This window comes from Eurosta solidaginis, chromosome X (genome assembly GCF_040869045.1).
Source record: "Eurosta solidaginis isolate ZX-2024a chromosome X, ASM4086904v1, whole genome shotgun sequence".
In the NCBI taxonomy this organism is placed as follows: Eukaryota; Metazoa; Arthropoda; class Insecta; order Diptera; family Tephritidae; genus Eurosta; species Eurosta solidaginis.
Genome location: NC_090324.1, coordinates 204,731,698 through 204,750,853, shown reverse-complemented (window position 1 = coordinate 204,750,853; position 19,156 = coordinate 204,731,698). Strand labels below are relative to the sequence as shown.

Sequence of the window (19,156 nt, the reverse complement as noted above, 5' to 3'; positions counted from 1 at the left end):
AATTGATATCTTGAACGAGATATTTACACGCTTTGAAAACCCAAAGACTATAGTCTCCGATAAAGGAACGCAATTTACAAGCGCATTATTTCAACAGTTTTTAGAAGAGAATGGCATTGTCCATCTACGTTCAAGCCCATACTACCCAATGTCCAACGGTCAAGAAGAGAGATTCGTTGACACCTTCAAACGTGCTCTAATAAAATTAAACTGAGAGGGAACTACTCATAAAATTTTACAAACGTTCTTGCAGTGTTACCGCTCATCGCCAAACAAGAACAACGAAAACAACAAAACGCCTGCCGAAATCTTATTAGGAAAAAGCATACACACCGCATTAGATTTTATAAAACCTAAACCACGAACTTGATCAGCAAAAAAAGCGTATAAAAAGGCAATTTGACAGGTCACATTGAGCGAAGGAAAGGGTGTTCCAAACTGAAGAAAAAGTATATGCTCGCGTTTACAAAACCAAAAAACAAATTTGAATGGATACCAGGATAAATAATTGAGCGGGTAGGGAATGTTATTTACAATGTTCTGCTCAACAACAGAAAGGTTATAAGAGCACGCGCAAACCAGCTACGAAAGCGTTCTCATACTTTAGACTTGAAGACAGCTGAGGAAGGAAATGAAAATAACACATTCATTGCTGCATTCCATCTATATGAAGATACACAAACTCAAAGGAATTTAGTTTCAAACAGGACAGACTCGAATCATCGCAAAAAAACCCATCACCTACATTGAAAGAGCATCTTCAGCGTTTACGTCGCCCAGTGGAACGATTCGTTCCTGGGTAAAGTATCCAACCAAAAAGGGGAGGTGTTGGCAACCCAAGAAAATTGTAAAAGTGACAAGACAAATTGAGATATTTTGTCATTCGGTCGAAATCAGCTAACTGCATAAAACCATAATTTTTGTCATTCCATATATTAACTTTATTTGTGAAGTAATTTGTATATATATAGTTATCCTATTTGAATTTTGGAAATAAATCTTTTAATTGAAAGTACGTCTTAATAATCAAGAACGTAATAAGAACAATAAAACACTTAACATTTTTTCCTGACTTTAACAAAGTTTATTATTCAAATTTACCGACGGCAATGTCGCGACTATATCGCATGAGCGCTAAAGTAGACTAACTTTGTTTTTATTTGCAGAAATTATCAAAAAGATACATAAGAAATAAGCATACGTACATAGATATGCATTAAAATATACTGTAAACAATAGGTGGACTGTAAAAGCAAAAAATATGATAAAAAAAATTTAAGGACTACCTTTATATAAATGGACCAAAAAATAGAAGGCAATTTTTCCTTTAATACAAACATAGTCTTGTTGAATTTTGACTAAAAAACTTTAACAATAGCTCTTGTAAAAGAATTTTGGGTTTTAAAACTATAAAGGTGGAGCGCAATCTCTCAATTTAAGGCAAACCATGTACTTTGGATTAACTAATTGATTATTTAAACCCGCACTCTACATTTACAATTTTAAATCCCAAAATTCTTTTACAAGAGCTATTGGTAAAGTTTTTTAGTCAAAATTGAACAAGAATATGTCTGTGTTAGAGGAAAAATTGCCTTCTATTTTTTTTTCGATTTATATAAAGGTAGTCCTTAAAATTTTTTTATCATCTTTTTATTTAAAATTTTTTAGTACTGCCTACAAAAAGGCAATTGGAACTTTGATTAGTAATTTAAGTAATTCCTAAGTGAATATTCTTATCTTTATTTATTTGTTCAAAATAGCAAGATTTAAGAGAATTTGTGGAATTTTCGCTGACAACACTGGCGAAAACAACAGAATTCTACCTCGCATCATAACAAGAGAATTCCACCTCTTTTGTCAGCTACTTAATTTGCACAGCTGAAAATCGTGGTGAAATTCGCATACGCCTGAAAGTCTAAAAGAATCGTGGTGAGAGTCATGTACGCCTAAAAGTATGCCAGGACGTGCATTGAGTTGGTCCTTCAACGAGGTGGAATTCTACAACGCCTGCAACACTCAGAAGGCTAGCCATGAAGGTATGGCCTAATCTCCTAAATAGTTCGACTTTTGCGTTACGTAGCTCAAATTTTTTGATCAAACATTGCACTGTCACCGAGTTTTAAACAATATTTTAGGTTTCAAATGTCTAGATATCCAGGATGTTAATTAAAAATCGATTGCAAGATTCCAAATTTAAAACTAGTTTTCTCAATATCTCGATCCATGCACGACCTAGCGGAATTTTTTTGATAGAATATTGTATTGTCACCGGGTTCTGACTAACGGCCCAAATTTCATGTCTCTAGCTCATCGGGAAGTTACTCGAAAATCGATCGCAAGATTCCCCCGTTTTTAAGAGATTTGCAGTTATCTTGACTAGCGCGCCACCTAGCGGAACTTTGTTTTCTACAAGTTGTATCGTTACTAGGCCTATACCTAAGTGCCAAGTTTCAAGTCTCTAGGTAACAGGGAAGTTAGTTAAAAATGAATTGAAATATTTCCAAATTAAAATTAATTTTCCTAATATCTCGATCCATGCGCCACCTAGCAGAATTTTTTTGATAAAATATTGCATTTTCATCGGGTTCTGACCCACGGCCCAGGTTTCAAGCCTCTAGCTCACAGGCAAGTTACTCAAAAATCGATCACAAGATTCCCCTCGTTTTTCAGGGATCTGTAGTTATCTCAGTTAGCACGCCACCTAGCGGCACTTTGTTTTCTATAAATTGTATTGTCACCGGGTTTCGAACTATGTGCTAAGTTACAAGTCTCTAGGTAACCGGGAAGTTAGTTAAAAATAGATTGAAAGATTCCCAAATTAAAATTAATTTTCCTAATATCTCGATCCATGCGCCACCTAGCGGAATTTTTTTATAAAATGTTGCATTGTCACCGGGTTTTGACCCACGGCCCTAATTTCAAGTCTCTAGCTCACCGGCAAGTCACTCAAAAATCGATCGCAAAATTCCCCTCGTTTTTCAGGGATTTGTAGTTATCTCAGTTGGCACGCCACCTAGCGGAACTTTGTTTTCTACAACTGTATTTTCATCGGGTCCCGAACTATGTGCTAAACTACAAGTCTCTAGGTAACCGGGAAGTTAGTTAAAAATGGACTGAAAAATTCCCAAATTAAAATTAATTTTCACAATATCTCGATCCATGCGCAACCTTGCAGAATATTTTTGATAAATATTGCATTGTCACCGGGTTCTGATTTACGGCTCAAGTTTCATATCTCCAGCTCACCAGGAAGCTACTCAAAAATAGATTGCAAGATTCCCCTCGTTTTTCAAGGATTTGTAGTTATCTCACTTAGCGTGCCACCTAGCGAAATTCTGTTTTGTGTAAATTGTATTGTCACCAAACGTCGAACTGTGTGCCAAGCTTCAAGTCTCTAGGTCACCGGGAAGTTAGTTAAAAATTAATCGAAAAATTCCCAAATCAAAATTAATTTTCCTAATATCTCGATCCATGCGCCACCTAGCGGAATTTTTTGATAAAATATTGCATTGTCACCGGGTTCTGACCCACGGCCCAAGTTTCAAGTCTCTAGCTCACCGGCAAGTCACTCAAAAATCGATCGCAAAATTCCCCTCGTTTTTCAGGGATTTGTAGTTATCTCAGTTGGCACGCCACCTAGCGGAACTTTGTTTTCTACAAACTGTATTGTCATCGGGTCTCGAACAATGTGCTAAGTTACAAGTCTCTTGGTAACCGGGAAGTTAGTTAAAAATGGATTGAAATATTCCCAAATTAAAATTAATTTTGTGCCACCTAGCGAAATTTTTTTGATCAAATATTGCATTGCCACCGGGTTCTGACTTACGGCCTAAGTTTCAAGTCTCTAGCTCACCGAGAAGTTACTTAAAAATCGATCGCAAGATTCCCGCCGTTTTTTCAGGGATTTTCGTTTATATCGATTCGTCTGCCACCTGGCGCCATTTTGTTTTCCACGAATTTTAGTGCCATCGACTCGCTAAATTTCAAGTCTCTGGATCACTGAGAAGTTAGTTATAAGTCGATCGCAAAATTTCCATTTTAAAATAAATTTTCTGTATATCTCGATCCGTGCGCAACCTAGCGGATTTTTTTTTCACTTTCATTGTAATGTCCCCCAGATCTGAACTATGTTCTAAGTATCAAGTGTCTAGCTCAGCGGAAAGTTACCGAAAAAGATTTTTTCTTGGGTCAAAAATTCTTATGGAAATGAGGGGACAAACATGAATGGGACTTAATATAAAGGTAGTAAAAATGAGTAGCGGTACATAATATGTATACGTATGTACATAATATGTATGTTCGATTGTTCACCTTTATGTATATGCTTGCACTTTGTAAAGAGCAAATGTATTTGATATTGGAAAGTTTTGGTATATTATGATTGCAGTGGTTCCCAACCCATGGCGCGACTCAGTGGTACCCAACTATTTGTTACGATCTTTGTAAACTTTACCAAGTAGCGCAACTAACAGCTGATCGCTCAAAATTTGCACATACACACAAACATCACTAATGGCCATATTACGAAAATCTTAGGGAAATTGAACTTAAATTTTTAAACAGACATAAAATGTTATAATTTGGGAATATATAACATCTAGGACACCTTAGTTGCAGTAATTGAAAGAAAATGTTTGCTTATACTTAAGTATTTAATTATTTTTTCTAACTTTATCTTTAATATTGATGCAATGATTGAAGTTATATTAATCCAATGCAACTCTGGTCTTCCTACTGTTCTTCATTCGAGTGTCTCTTTCACTGAATTCGAGTGCCTTCCACCCTATTCGCAACATAACCTCAATTTAAGCTGCCAAACTATATAGTAAACAATGGTTACGATATTGTTTATTCAGTTTATTCAGTCTATGATTTACATCTTACAGACTAGATATAAAAATTATAAAAAAGTAAAAAAAATTATAATATGCATTGATAATAGCTAAAGAAAGTATATGCATAATAATAGAAAAAAGTTAAACTTTATATCTAAATGTAAATGTAAAAGTATTTGGGACTTAAAAAGATCCCTCGACTGAGAGAAATCAATATTTAGCCATCTCGAAAGTTTATTGAATTCTGCTAGAGAGCGAAGAATAGCATCGAAAATGACATAGTTCATTCTGAAAGAGGTCAAATAAAAATTTACGGAAAAACGAAGTAATCTCCGGGGCACATTGAACGTGATTTTCCCAAGCAGGTCAGGGCAATTTACCGAACCTGCCACAAGATCAAACAAGAACATAAGCCCGTGCAGGGTTCTAGGTTAATCAACGTACACCGAGACACATAAGAAGGCAGCGGATCCTCGAAAAGAAGAGATCCAAGCCCAAACCGAACAAATTTCCTTTGAACCCTTTCAATCCCAGCCACATGACAGCTGTAAATAGGGTTCCAAATAATAGAAGCATACTCAAGCTTTGAGCGAACCAAGGAAATATATAAAGTCTTCCTGGTATAGGGATCCTTAAAGTCCTTAGCATAACGACGCAGGAAATCAAGGTTTCTATAAGCTTTCGGAAGAACATAACAGATATGATTAACACAAGAAAAATTAGTATCAAAAACAACACCAAGATCAACAAATTCTTTGACTGCATTCAAGCGACTGCTTTCTGAATAGAAATATGAAGCAAAATTATTACTGAACTTCGAGAAAGACATGTGAAAACATTTTTTAACGTTTAGGTAGGGCATGTTAGTATTACACCAGTCAACTAGATTATCCAGGTCACGCTGCAAAAGGAAAACATCTGAAAGACTATCAATCCTACGAAAGATCTTCAGGTTATCAGCATAAATAAAGAGCATTGATAAAGAGAACGAACAAGAGCGGCCCTAGGATACTACCCTAAGGAACCTCAGAAGTTGCCACAAAAGTGTTCGACTTACAATTCTGAATATCAACACAAAGGGATCTATTTGACAGAGATAAGACTTCAACCAACTCAAGAATACCGAGTGAAAACCAATGAACTCCAATTTCTTCAGTAAAAGCTGACGAGACACCTTGTCAAATGCCTTGGAAAAGTATGTATTTATGGTATCCACCTGCGAACAGACTTTAAAGGCTGATATGCAAAAGTCCGAAAAAGATGCCAAATTAGTGACTGTAGAGCGACCAGAAACAACCCCATGTTGGCGCGGATCTATAATGCTCTTAACAACAAAGAAAAATGTTTCCTTAATAATTATTTCGAAAAGCTTAGAGCAAACTGAAAGCTTAGCAATGAGTCTGTAAAAAGAGACATCATTCTTATTTCCAGACTTAAAGATCGGCGTGATTGACGCGGACTTCCACCTGTCAATAAATAATCCAGAAGATAGAGAAAAATTAGATAAGTAACAAAGATGAATGCGTAAAGTTGAGCTACAATGCTTCAGAACAAATGCACAAAGTCCATCAGGATCACATTTTAGTGAAGGCTTTAACATGTACATAGCTTTACTGACATCCTGCACAGATAATGACAGTGAACCGAAATCTATACGTTCAAATAAGTATAAGCTAGAGTGGAGGGTATCCTGAATAGTAACTTCATCTTCGAAATTAGGTTTGAAAAATTCTGCAAAAAAATCAACAGTGTCATGTAGAGACTGTGAGCAATTGTCATTGTACTTCATGCAAATAGGAATATTGGAAGAACCACGCTTGGACCGAATAAAATTCCAAAATGCTTTTGGATTTTCTTTCAACTCCGACTGTACCTTACTCATATACCGATTATATAAAAATTTATCAAGAATATTGAACTCCTTCACACTGTTTAAATGCTGATCCCTAAGAACAGAATTCGAGGAATCAGCCTTGTACAATTTTTCATAATTATTACGTTTGTTTTTCAACTTTTTGAGAGTAATAATGTACCAGGGTAATTTATGTATTTTGGGGACTCGCGGAGGCACCTTATCAAAAAAACCTGAGCCAACGTCCCCAAGAAAATCACGAAACAGACACTAACATCATTAGACTGCAAAATAGTTTCCCAGGGTATATCACCAAAAGTATTATTTAGTTCACTAAAGTCAGCTGACCGAAAATCATAGATGAATGGATTTGCAACTCTTTGTTTCGAGAGAGCGCTGTCAAAATGCACATTTTTTATAACATTTGCCAATGATGCCACTCCAAACAAAAATTAATAGACCTGAATATGGGGATTTTTGACATAAATTTCGGCGATTATAGTTTCAATCATTTAATAAAATGATAGTCGTAAATTATTCATTTCTTTAAACTTATTTTACAATAATACGACCAGTTAGAGTCAAATATAAACAAATCTAAGTAAAATTTACATTTTGATTAAATGGTCAAATATTGTAACGCATTTAACTCACAGTGAAAACCATATATTCTTTTGAAATTTCAGTAAATCGGACCTATGATATAATAGTTAACATCATTTAATGGATAGGGCTTATCCTACATGTCTGACGTTCCAGGTTCTGCGATCAAAATGGACTGGTTGCATCGGGACTTCATATTTACAAAACCTGTTTTTAGTGATAACTTTTGAATGGGAAATAATATTTACCCTCCGCCTTTGAACTAATAATATTTACACTAAAGCAAGTATTTTTATCCTTTTTTCCATAATTTTTGAAGCTATTCTACAGTTGTAGGTCAAACTAAAGTTTACCGAAATTTTTGGCCTGTTTTTTGTTTTAGCTGGCGCATTTTTTTTTCTGGCACCCGCTTCAGCTGGCGCGAGGGATTTATCTGTGATTGTTGCCAGCACAAATTTGAGATAAATCCCTCGTGAGAGCGCAAAAAATGAGAGCGTAAACAAATGTTTCGTATCAAGTCATCTTTGCCGAAATTTAAAAGAATGGTTACTTAAATCCGAAGAGATAGGGATGGAATCAATATTAAAAAGGGTAATGACGAGCGGAACATGATGCCTATCAGGTTCCCACAACGGAAAAATGCTTTCAGAGAGGTAAAAAATCGAATTCTCATCAACAAAAACAAGATCTATAAGCTTAGCAAGTGCATTAAATACATTATTAATTCGAATGAGATTACAACTTAACCCATTAAACGCGAAAGCTAAATAGCAAAGTTAGAACAACCAAATTTTTTGTGGTTACTACAAGGACTGATATGTACCCAAAACTGCAACTAAAAGTTTCAACCTCTATCCTGATGAGTCTGAACGACCCGTGACATATATGTAACACTCGCGTGTTTCTATTATGTAATAAAATTTTTCATGCTAACATGAAAATTAACATTTTTGAGATTCCGGACGTCTAAATCCCCACGGACCTCGGACTTCTCCGTAAGTGCGACAAAAGTGATTAGCAATACTTCTTCTAAACTGTAGTTGGGTTAACCCTTGTCCGCCTCTTCTATGTAGGAGCCAAGCATTTTGAATGGATACATCAACCAACCATGTAAAAATTGAAAACCACCACTTTTTTCCTCTAGCTCCGATCCGGTAAGCGTTGACGTTTTGGTCCATGCGGTCCGTGCCACCCATATTCTTATTGTACATTACAACAGCATTTGGAATTTGAACCTGAACCTTTGAATGTTCAGCTCTAGAGTACCTTATAGCTTTCCCGACTGGCTCCTTTCCAAATAAAGTTGATGCGATGGAAACTGCTGCATTGTCTACCCATTTTGTGACTATAATACCACACTCAGAAATCCGAGAACTAGCAATATAACCGCGTTCCATTTTCTTCAACTTATCCTTCAGTGGCAAAGGACAAGAGTTTGGTATATAATTTTGACGAATGGTTCCAGTTCCTTCATATCCATATTTTTTTAGTCCAAGTAAAACAGGTATTGAAGTGAAGAGATTATCAAAAAAGAATCGAAAGGGAAGTGGCTTCCACGTTTCATCAAATTCATCAATCATTGAAAATAAAGGAGCAGCGTTCTTTCCATAGCCTGCAGCGTATTCCTCGTTTGTTCTAGGGTTTTTCCCCTGATACATCTCAAAGTTTAGCAGATAGCCGGAAGGCGTATTTAGGCACCACATTTTATATCCAAATCTCAATGGTTTGCCTCTAATAAATTGTTTACAACCATGCCTGCCGTAGTATTCCACTATTGATTCATCGTAGGACAAATTCTGTTCTGGATGAAAGTTTTTTGCGAACTTCACCTTCAGAGCATCCGTTATGGGTCTCAATTTCCATATTTTGTCTGATAAATCTATCTTTTCTGGGTCAATAAAGTGCAAGTTTATGAAAATCACTCGAAAACGATCACGTCTCATCGAGTCAATAATAACACCATTTTGAATATCTTTGTCAACGCTCCAATATGCTTCTTTGTTTGGAGAATAGGTATATCCACTTATTATCATAATTCCCAAAAAGACCTTCATTTCTCTCACTGTAATATTCGGGTTCCCATTATTATTTAGGACTGAATACCTGTTTGACTCGTCATATAGCATTTGCAATAAATCGTCATCAAAAAACTTTTGGAACTGCTCGCATGGCTCTAAGTTGGTGCAGTCACTGTAATTACCGTTAGGAAAAATTGGAACTCTATGTTGGGTGTTATCGTCGACCCATGAAAAGGATGGCTTGGTTCTCTTCGCCTTACTATGTGGTTGCGTTGAAGCTGCCTTGCGACGACGATTATTGGCTTTTGAGCTGACAGCGATGTACTCGGCTTTTCGGGTGCTTTCTCAGAAGAAAATGATTCTTCCAAAAGGTTTACTTCTAAATCCGACAGGGAATGATTCAAGTAGTCTAAAATTTCAGTATCTATATTGAAGTCGGGGTTCTCTTCGACGTCGGTCTTTTTTCTTATTACTACTTCACTCTCCTCTACAAGCTGTGTATGCGGCAAGTTTTCTAAACTTCCCCCGTCTTCATCACTTGAATCTTCACCTGAAAGAGCGCCCGCATCAGGTGCCTCGATATAAATAGCTTTCACTTCATCTTCTTCATTGTTATTGAATTCCTCCAAAACGGCGCAAATATCCTCGACAGATAGTTTTTCCCTGGTAACCAACAAATATTATACTTTTACATTGACCGCACAAATCTTTATATAAATGTTTATACATAAAGCGAACCCGCGAGCGTGTCATATATGTCACGCTTACAAGAAACGAAAAAAAAACTTATAAGTACAGTTATTTTCATATCTTTTTTTATACGAACACATGCATTCATAAAATTATTAAAATATGTAGAACAAAGCTTTCACATAATGTTTTGCACTTTGCTAAAATTACTACTTACCGATAGCGTGTTCCCATTTGGATAGTTTTTTTACGTATGTGAAATTTGCATCGTCTTCAACGCTCTATTGCTTTTGTTATACTAAACAGAAGAGCTAAACTGTAGTGCACTCTCACTCTTTGCTATATTTACTGCGATTCTTATTTAAAAGTTTGAAACATTTAAAATTGCAATTTTGAAAAATCGTATATAAATATAGTGCTTTAAACGTTACATATATGTAACACTAGCGTTTAATGAGTTAAGAGGCTATATATAAAATTTATATAAAGAGTACGCGTAACATTAGCCGGAAACATAATACCATTATTTTGGAGATCTAACCAAGTAAATTGGAAGAGAAGAAAAAAAAAAAATTGGAAGAGAAGCTCGGCCTTAGATCTCTTCGGAGGTTATCGCGCCTTACATTTATTTTTTTATTTTTTTTAACCAAGTAAAATCGGGTCAGTTAAAATCCCCGAGAATACAAAAATGAGCATCACAGTTAGTTTCGCAAACATTAACAATGTTTTCAATGTGAGAGTTATATAAGCTTTCCGCACTATTGGTGGAATATTTATTTATATTTATATTTATATTCGGTCTAAAAAGTACAAACTTCCTTACAGACTAGTTAAAAATAGAGAAAAGTTCAAGCTTAAATTTATAAATGCTATTATTAAAGTTAAGAAGACCACTATATCGATTTGCTAGGTGTAAAGCCTTGGATATGGGTTCATTCAACGCGTAATTCGTTCGATGAGTTACTTCAACAAATAGTCTGGTGTGCCTTAGGTCACGTGGTGGAATATATGAAACGAATAAATTAGATAAATCAGGGCAGTTTATATTACCGTTGATAACGTTATGGGCAAGCATGAGTGAGATACAAGTTCTACGGTCATACAAAGCCTGGAGTCCGAATAATTTACGTCTGCTGATATATGATGGGAGGCCATCGGGCCAGTGAAGCATACGCAAAGCAATTTTGGTGAAAATTCTTTGAACTCTCTCAATTTTATGTGAGCTACCTTCATAGAATGGACTCCATATAATCGAGCAATATTCCAGACGACTTCTTACCAAGGCCGTAAAAAGTGCCTTCAAAGTCATCGGATCCTTGAAGTCCCTGGAATTACGTCTAATAAACCCAACCATTGCAAAAGATTTGGAAATAATAAAGTCGATGTGACCAGAAAAAGAGAGTTGGTTGTCAAAAATTACACCCAGATCTTTTATCTCTCGACAACGGTTTAAAGATCCAGCATTTAATTTGTAGTTGAAAAAGGTGGTAGTGACCCTTTTAGAATAGGAAACCACGCAGCATTTGTTAGTATTTAAAAGTAGGTTATTACTTGAACACCATTCATTAAAAGAATCGAGATCATATTGCAAGTTAATGCAGTCAGAAGTATTCCGTACGGTTAGAAAGAGTTTGACGTCTGCAAACATTAAACATTTAGCAAATTTGAATTTTTGAGGTAGATCATTAATAAAAATTAGGAACAACAGAGGGCCACAGTGTGTTCCCTGTGGGATTCCAGACCAAGCGTTAATAAGCGCAGTAGACTGGTTGGCTCCGATTGACACAAAAAGCTTTCTATTCGATAAGAAACTTGAGAAGAACTTCAGCAAACTTCCGGTCACTCCGTACATCCCCAGTTTTTGCAATAGTATAGAGTGGTCGAACTTGTCAAATGCTTTCGAGAAGTCAGTATAGATGACGTCTAGTTGCACATGGTTCTCAAAGGCATCTACAATTTGGCTAGTGACTAAAGCCAGATTGGTAGAAGTAGACCTGCCAGGAAAAAACCCATGCTGACACTCAACAATAGCCTTGACTATGTAGTCAAACAATTTGCTATGAAGGATACTATCGAATAGTTTTGCCAGAGTACTCTGCTTAACAATAGGTCTGTAGTTGCGAATATCATTGCGGTCACCAGACTTAAATACCGGATTTATGGAGCATAACTTCCAAGAGTCTAAAAATATCCCATGGTTCAAGCATCCTTGGAAAAGAATTGCCAGGGGTTCAGAAATTGTATTTGAACATAGTTTGAAGAATAACGGAGAAAATCCCTCGCTATCTGATTTCGGACTATTATTCAGTTTTGAAATTGACAGAAATACATCTTCGGCTGTAATATCAAAAGAAGAAATTTGACGCAGAGAACCAGAGTAGAATGTCGGACTAGGTGAAGAGGTAGGATCTGAGTATACCTTCTGAAATAATTTGGCAAATAAGTTACAAATATCTACCGTATTACTGGACGATACACCGTCATACTCCATGCACGTCGGAAATCCGTTAGTCTGCCTCTTGGAATTAATCACCGACCAGAAACTAGATGGATTCGTCTTCAGTTTTGATTCCAGATTATTCATATATTGTCAAAACAAGAACTTATTGAGACAGTTAAAAGTCAAAGAATATAAGATACACAAATGAATGTAGATCCAGCGGAACCGATTATGCGAACACAGAGTTGGTCAATTAACGAATCATTGTGTAAAAGTTGATATTCCGAGTAGCGTAGATTTCTTTTTATGGCGATAAGAACTCCACCTCCTTTCCGGTGTCCAGTCTTTACAGCGTCCCTGTCTTTCCGAAAGTTATGAAAAAGGCAAGGATCAAAAAACTCTTCATCGAAAAAGTCACTATTCAGCCATGTTTCAACGAGGACGAATACATCATAGTCCAAACGGGATGTTACTAACAAAATTTCTTTGGATTTTGTATCATCCAAATTAACAGGAATATTAAGATAATTATTAGGATGAGATCCAATTGCACTACATGTCGCTGAATTTACCTTGGAAGAAACGAAATGGCCGAACAATAATATCAGCCGGCCACACATTTGGATTCAAAATTTTGTAATAGAAGGCCGTAGCAACTCCAAGTTTGAAGTTCACGCTCTCTAAACTATCCAGCGGAACACCACTTTTTATTAATTTACGGCACGATAAATGGCTCCGGTCAACATCGGCATACTTCGAAACATAATCAATGCCGTTCAATTCAGAGACAGTAGGTTTGAATGAGGAAATATGCAGCCATTTATGCTTAACAACAACTTCGAGCTCAGCATTTTCATTACGGCCATAAATGCCCCTAATGCCCCTTAACTCATTGCCATTATTGACCCGCACAGTGTTATTATTATTGTAGGGAATAGAAGTAAGAGGCGCAGAGGTAACAGCAGCAACACGAATAGTAGCAGTATTACTATCAGATGGGGTGGCCATGCGACTAGCATAAGTTATGTTGTTAGACGGCGCGACTGCGGGCATTGAGGAAACAGCAGATACAGCCGAGTTAGTTATGCTATAGATTGGAGTAAACGTCTTAGAGGCATTAATACTATCAACAGTGCTAACAACACTCGTTGCGACCGAAACTATATCAGCTGTCACTTCAATAGACTTCTCATTATTGCTCAATTCGACAATTGGAGCACCATTATCACGGATATTCTGCTTGCCGGCATCGACTGCCTTGACAGAATTATTTTTGCTTCCACTCATTGCTCTACCTTTACTCGCATTTACGTTTTTGTTATTGATTTTGTTTCTGTTTTTGCTCGCACTAAGGCACAGTCTGGCAGTGTCTGGCAAGCGCTCCGATTGTATTTCTGCCATGAAAAGCTCTCAGTGAAAACTCATCTGCCTTGCAGATGCCGTTCGGAGTCGGCATAAAACATGTAGGTCCCGTCCGGCCAATTTGTAGGGAAAAATCAAGAGGAGCACGACGCAAATTGGAAGAGAAGCTCGGCCTTAGATCTCTTCGGAGGTTATCGCGCCTTACATTTATTTATTTTTTAAGGCACAGATCAGTTAGCTCTGATGAGCATCAGCAACCCCTTCATCGTATAGCTTACATAAATTAGTAAGTTCAGAGCGCACAAGTTCCATTTCACATAATAACCAGTTTTTATCTGCTTGTAGAGAATGTATGCACACAACTGCACCTGCCTGCTCTGCACGCAGGCTTTCCAGTACGGCATGAATAGTCGATAACACTTGATGCAGCTTATTACCATTTGCACAATTTATTTGAGGTTCATGTTGTTGTTGTTGTTGATGTTGCTGTTGTTGTACGGCGAGAGCATTACGCGGAGATAGACCACCATCACGATGAGCAGCCGCACACTCGCCACAAATATAAATTTCATTAGAGCATTTGAAATAATCCAAATCAGCAGCCAAAGGCCAACAACACATTGCAAGTGACAAACTTTTTTGCACTTCTCACACTGCACACTGTTTTGAGTGCGTTCAAATTTATTTCCACAAAGGCAAGGCATAATTGGGAGTAAATTAAAATTAGACAAATGGAACTATGTTTGTAAAAAATTTGAAAAAATAACAAGAGAGTCTGACTCAAGCACAAATCGTTTACTAATAAATTGATTGTTTAAATTTCTAAATTGTTTTATAATTTCATGCATTTGTGTTACACAAAATTGATTGACTGATTCAAATTAAAATTTTCAATTAGTAATTAGCAATAGACAATTAAACAGATAGAGCAAACGAAAATCAAAGGCACAGAGCTCGAGTAAAAATACGTCCGTACACGGCAAAGACTATTAGACTTCAGCGGTTCCCCAACAATGACAATTTGTGAGCGGTCGCATAATACATAAGTTCTATTTAATGTTCTATTTAGTTAATCCAAAAAACGTTTAATGCCAAATTAAAATTACTTGGCGCGATTTACCTCCGAGAAGATTTAGACCCAGCTCATCTTCCAATTTTCGTCGTGCTACATATTTAATGGTGATTCCGAACGGCATCTGCAAGCAGATGAATTTTCACTTGATGCAAAACCAATGCCGAGTGACGACCCCGTTTAGGAAAACTTTTATATAACTGAAAACTTTTTTTTTAAAGACGATCAAAATTCTTTTAAATATTTTAATGTTCGTGACGTTTGTCTTTAAATGTATTTGAAATATATGTAAGAGCACACAAATGGGTACATAATTTTCGTCTTCGTCCAAACTTTAACTTTTTTCTGGTTTTCTATTAAATTCAAACCATACGATCTCATTTCTCAAAAAAGGTTTTGTCACTGTTGGTAAAAGGCCCTTATAATGTATGTCACCGTGATGTTTGCGTCGCATTCACTCACATTCACATTCACCCAGAATCCGTATTTTATAACTTCTTATGAATTCGCGTTCGTTCTCTTACGTAGTCACTACGTATTCACTGAGACTGTCAAGCCCAATACGTAGCCAGTATAGCCACTTATTACATTTGTTATTTCGGAAAAGTTTGCAGTGCAATTTTTTCGGAATAACATCGTTTTAACGAGCTGGCAATATTGCAGGGAAACACCTGACAAGTGTAAATAAATAAAAAACGGTACTAAACGATTTCAATATTATTGATTGTGTTTTTAAAAGTGCCGAATATTAACCAGTAGGGTGTCGGTTTCCGGTAAATCAGCAAAAACGTAAACAGTTTTTGATATGCTCTTTTGCATAACTATTTAATATGGTGCATTCCGTGGCAATTCCGAGGGCAGTATTTTGGCAGGCTTGCAGCCTTTTCGAGTAGTGTTCTTAAACTGGCTGCGAGTAGAACATAAGTTTATTAGAGAACATCATCGTCAAGTTTTTAATGTACATACGTGGAATATATATTTCATTAGACGCTATTAAATAGCTACTCTGTTTTAGCAGCATCATGAAGCTGAACCCTTTATTGAAGCTATTGCTCCTAAAATTATTTACACTGAAGACTCGGAACTTGATGATGACAGCCAGCAACGTCTGATACTACACTCACAAGTGACGGATGCTATAGTGGTATAAAATTTTATGAAACAAAAGGGTGTGGAAGTTAGCTACGAATTAAAACAAAAACTTTTAGAACTTATTTGCTTTTACAATAACGAAGAACCTTTGCCCGAAGGATTAATAGAGGAGAGTTGGTTCAAAGCTAATGCAGGTGCATGTGAGCGTAATCGTAAATTATGGAAATATGGTGAGTTAGCTGAGCAGCTATTTGGAGAATTACAACCAAAAGCAGCCAAATCATATGCAGCGCTTATAAGAGGCATGGCTAAGTTTCGCATTTCGCATTTTAGTCACAGCACCTTCTTTGCTGTATTAACGGTAAAGACACTGTTGTTGTTGTATATATATTGTCCAATAGGTGCGACCCATCACAAATTGTCATCAATAAGCCCAAGGAAACTTGCTCTTTGAATATGGTGGACCATAGTGAGAGGGGTATTAGAGGCGTTGGTTCTATATTACAATTGAAGACATGGTTAATGTCATGTGGGGACACAGTGCAAGCAGGACATATGTACATTTTATATGTTGGGGTTGATTCTGGATAGGTAAGAGTTTAACCTGTTCAGTACACAGATCGAAGTTAGGCTAGAGTGACGCGCATTTCCCTAGGGAGAGTGCGTTCCTTCTCTGCTAGTTCTGGGTATTTTTCTTTAAGTACTGGATTCGCGGGGCAATTCCTGGCATAGAGGTCCAACGCCTGTTTGTGGATATCACTGAGGACCTGCTTGTGCTTTTTTACTTCATACGGCTGGGTTCTCAGGTGCCGTGTTTCCTCAAAATGCTTCCGGAGATGACTCCTTAAGTCCCTTGGCGGTGTAGGCTCATCAACCAGATGTCTGTTGGGATGGCCATGTTTCTGGGTATTCAAAAAAAACTGTTTGGTTAGCATTTCATTTCTCTCCCAAATGGGGAGTACTCTCGCCTTATTATGTAGATGGTGTTCTGGGGACATAAGATAGCCCATAGCGGTTCTGAGGGAAGTATTTTGGCAGGCCTGTATTTTCTTCCAGTGAGTAACATTTAGGCTTGGCGACCATATCGGGGAGGCGTAGCGTAGTAGTAGTAGTGTAATGAGTATTTCTTTGTCTTTACCCCAAGTGCTGCCGGCAAGAGATTTGAAGATTATATTGCGGCTCTGGATTTTAGGAACAAATGCGGTTGCATGCTCTCCAAAATGTATATCCTGATCGAACGTAACACCTAGGATGTTTGGGTGTAAGACAGTCGATAGCGTGATGCCATCGACGTGAATGTTCAATATGGTCGACATTTGGCGCGTTCATGTTGCGAATAAGCACGCCGATGATTTGCTCGGTGATAATGCCAGGTTTCGCAAGGCGAAAAATCTGGAGAGATCAGGAGATAGTTGTCTATTTCATTACCTAGCTCATCGAAGGATGACCCGGGACCTGTAGCCAATATCGTAGGATAGAATGGTAACTCCTTCTGATGGCGAAAGGAGCTTCGATATATAGAAGTTAAACAAAAGCGAAGATAGGATACCACCCAGTGGTACCCCTTGTTTAATTCTTCTGGGCTTAGATGTTGCCTTGCTGAATTGTACCCATGCTTGCCGACGAAGCAGATAATTTGCAAAACACCTTTGAGGCTCGAAATAATTCACTAGGTTGTTCGAGAACCTGCAGAACTACCGATTTATAAGAAAATTAAAACGGAGGTATAATTATTATAGTTATTAAAAAAATCCACAATAAAATTATTATATTTATTTTCTTATTACTCAGAATTAGTTGTTGACATAAAACTAAGAAAATGAGGATTGATGGTCCTTTACCGGATATATATCCGATATGTTCCGGTAACAAGCACCATTAAGGTACAAGCTCGACCGTCTTGGGAACTTTTTATAATGACCACATTGAACCCTCTATCCCAAACCACCAATAATTGTTTCTGAAAGACTTTTATTACAAAAGTAATAACATTTTAGGTCCCTGACTGTAATTTTTATAGATTTCGCTTATGTTTGTTTTTTTATTGCTGTAAAATTTAACGAAATATGCATCCACATTGAACGAAGCTCTAAATATAACCTCTATCAGCTGTCTATGGAAAATGTCAATCTCTTTTTCACGAAATGTGAAGATTCTTCAGTTTTTACTCAAAAATGATAAAAAAAAGTAAGGAAGGCTAAGTTCGGGTGGAACCGAACATTTCATACTCAGTTGAGAGCTATGGAGTATCAAATGGAAGGTATTAAATAGTATTTTAAGAAAGAGTAGGCCATAGTTGTATGGATGGACGCCATAAAGGTGGACCAGGGCTGACTCTAGAATTTGTTTGTACGATATAGGTATCAAATGAACGCATTTTCGAGATATCGCCATAAAGGTGGAACAGGGGTGACTCTAGAATGTGTTTGTACGATATGGGCATCAAATGAAAGGTGTTAAAGTGTATTTTAAAAGGGAATGGGCTTTAGTTCTATAGGTGAACGCCTTTTCGAGATATCGCCATAAAGGTGGACCAAGGGTGACTCTAGAATGTTTGTACGATATAGGTATCAAATGAAAGGTGTTACTGAGCATTTTAAGAGGGAGTTGGACTTAGGTTTATAGGTGGACACCTTTTCGAGATATCGCCATTAAGGTGGGCCAGGGGTGACTCTAGAATGTGTTTGTACGATATGGGTGTCAAATGAAAGGTGATAATGAGTATTTTAAAAGGGAGTGATCCTTAGTTCTATAGGTGGACGCCTTTTCGAGATATCGCCATAAAGGTGGGCCAGGGGTGACTCTAGAATGTGTTTGTACGATATGGGTATGAAATGAATGGTGTTAATGAGTATTTTAAAAGGGAATGGGCCTTAGTTCTATATGTGGACGCCTTTTCCATATATCGCCATAAAGGTGGACCAGGGGTGACTCTATAATGTGTTTGTGCGATATTGGTATCAAATTAAAGGTATTAATGAGGGTTTTAAAAGCGAGTGGCCCTTAGATGTATATGTGAAGGCGTTTCCCGATATCGACCAAAACGTGGACCAGGGTGATCCAGAAAATCATCTGTCGGGTACTGCTAATTTTTTATATATGCAATACCACGAATAGTATTCCTGCCAATATTCCAAGGGCTGTTGATTTCGCCCTGCAGAACTTTTTCATTTTCTTCTACTTAATATGGTA

The 19,156-nt window shown here is 37.1% G+C and overlaps 2 protein-coding genes across 2 annotated transcripts in view; one reads left to right on the top strand and one right to left on the bottom strand.

Moving 5' to 3' along the window:
* The window catches only part of Gat (GABA transporter), a 1,840,468-nt gene that overhangs the window by 1,313,331 nt on the left and 507,981 nt on the right, over positions 1-19,156 (top strand). The gene's annotated exons all lie outside the window — the stretch shown is intronic.
* On the bottom strand, positions 9,464-10,465 carry LOC137234762 (uncharacterized). The gene is made up of 2 exons (XM_067758191.1): positions 10,216-10,465; positions 9,464-9,971 (listed from the first exon to the last, which is right to left on the bottom strand). The coding sequence occupies exons 1-2, from the start codon at positions 10,230-10,232 to the stop codon at positions 9,464-9,466; spliced, it is 525 nt and encodes a 174-aa protein (XP_067614292.1). The 5' UTR covers positions 10,233-10,465.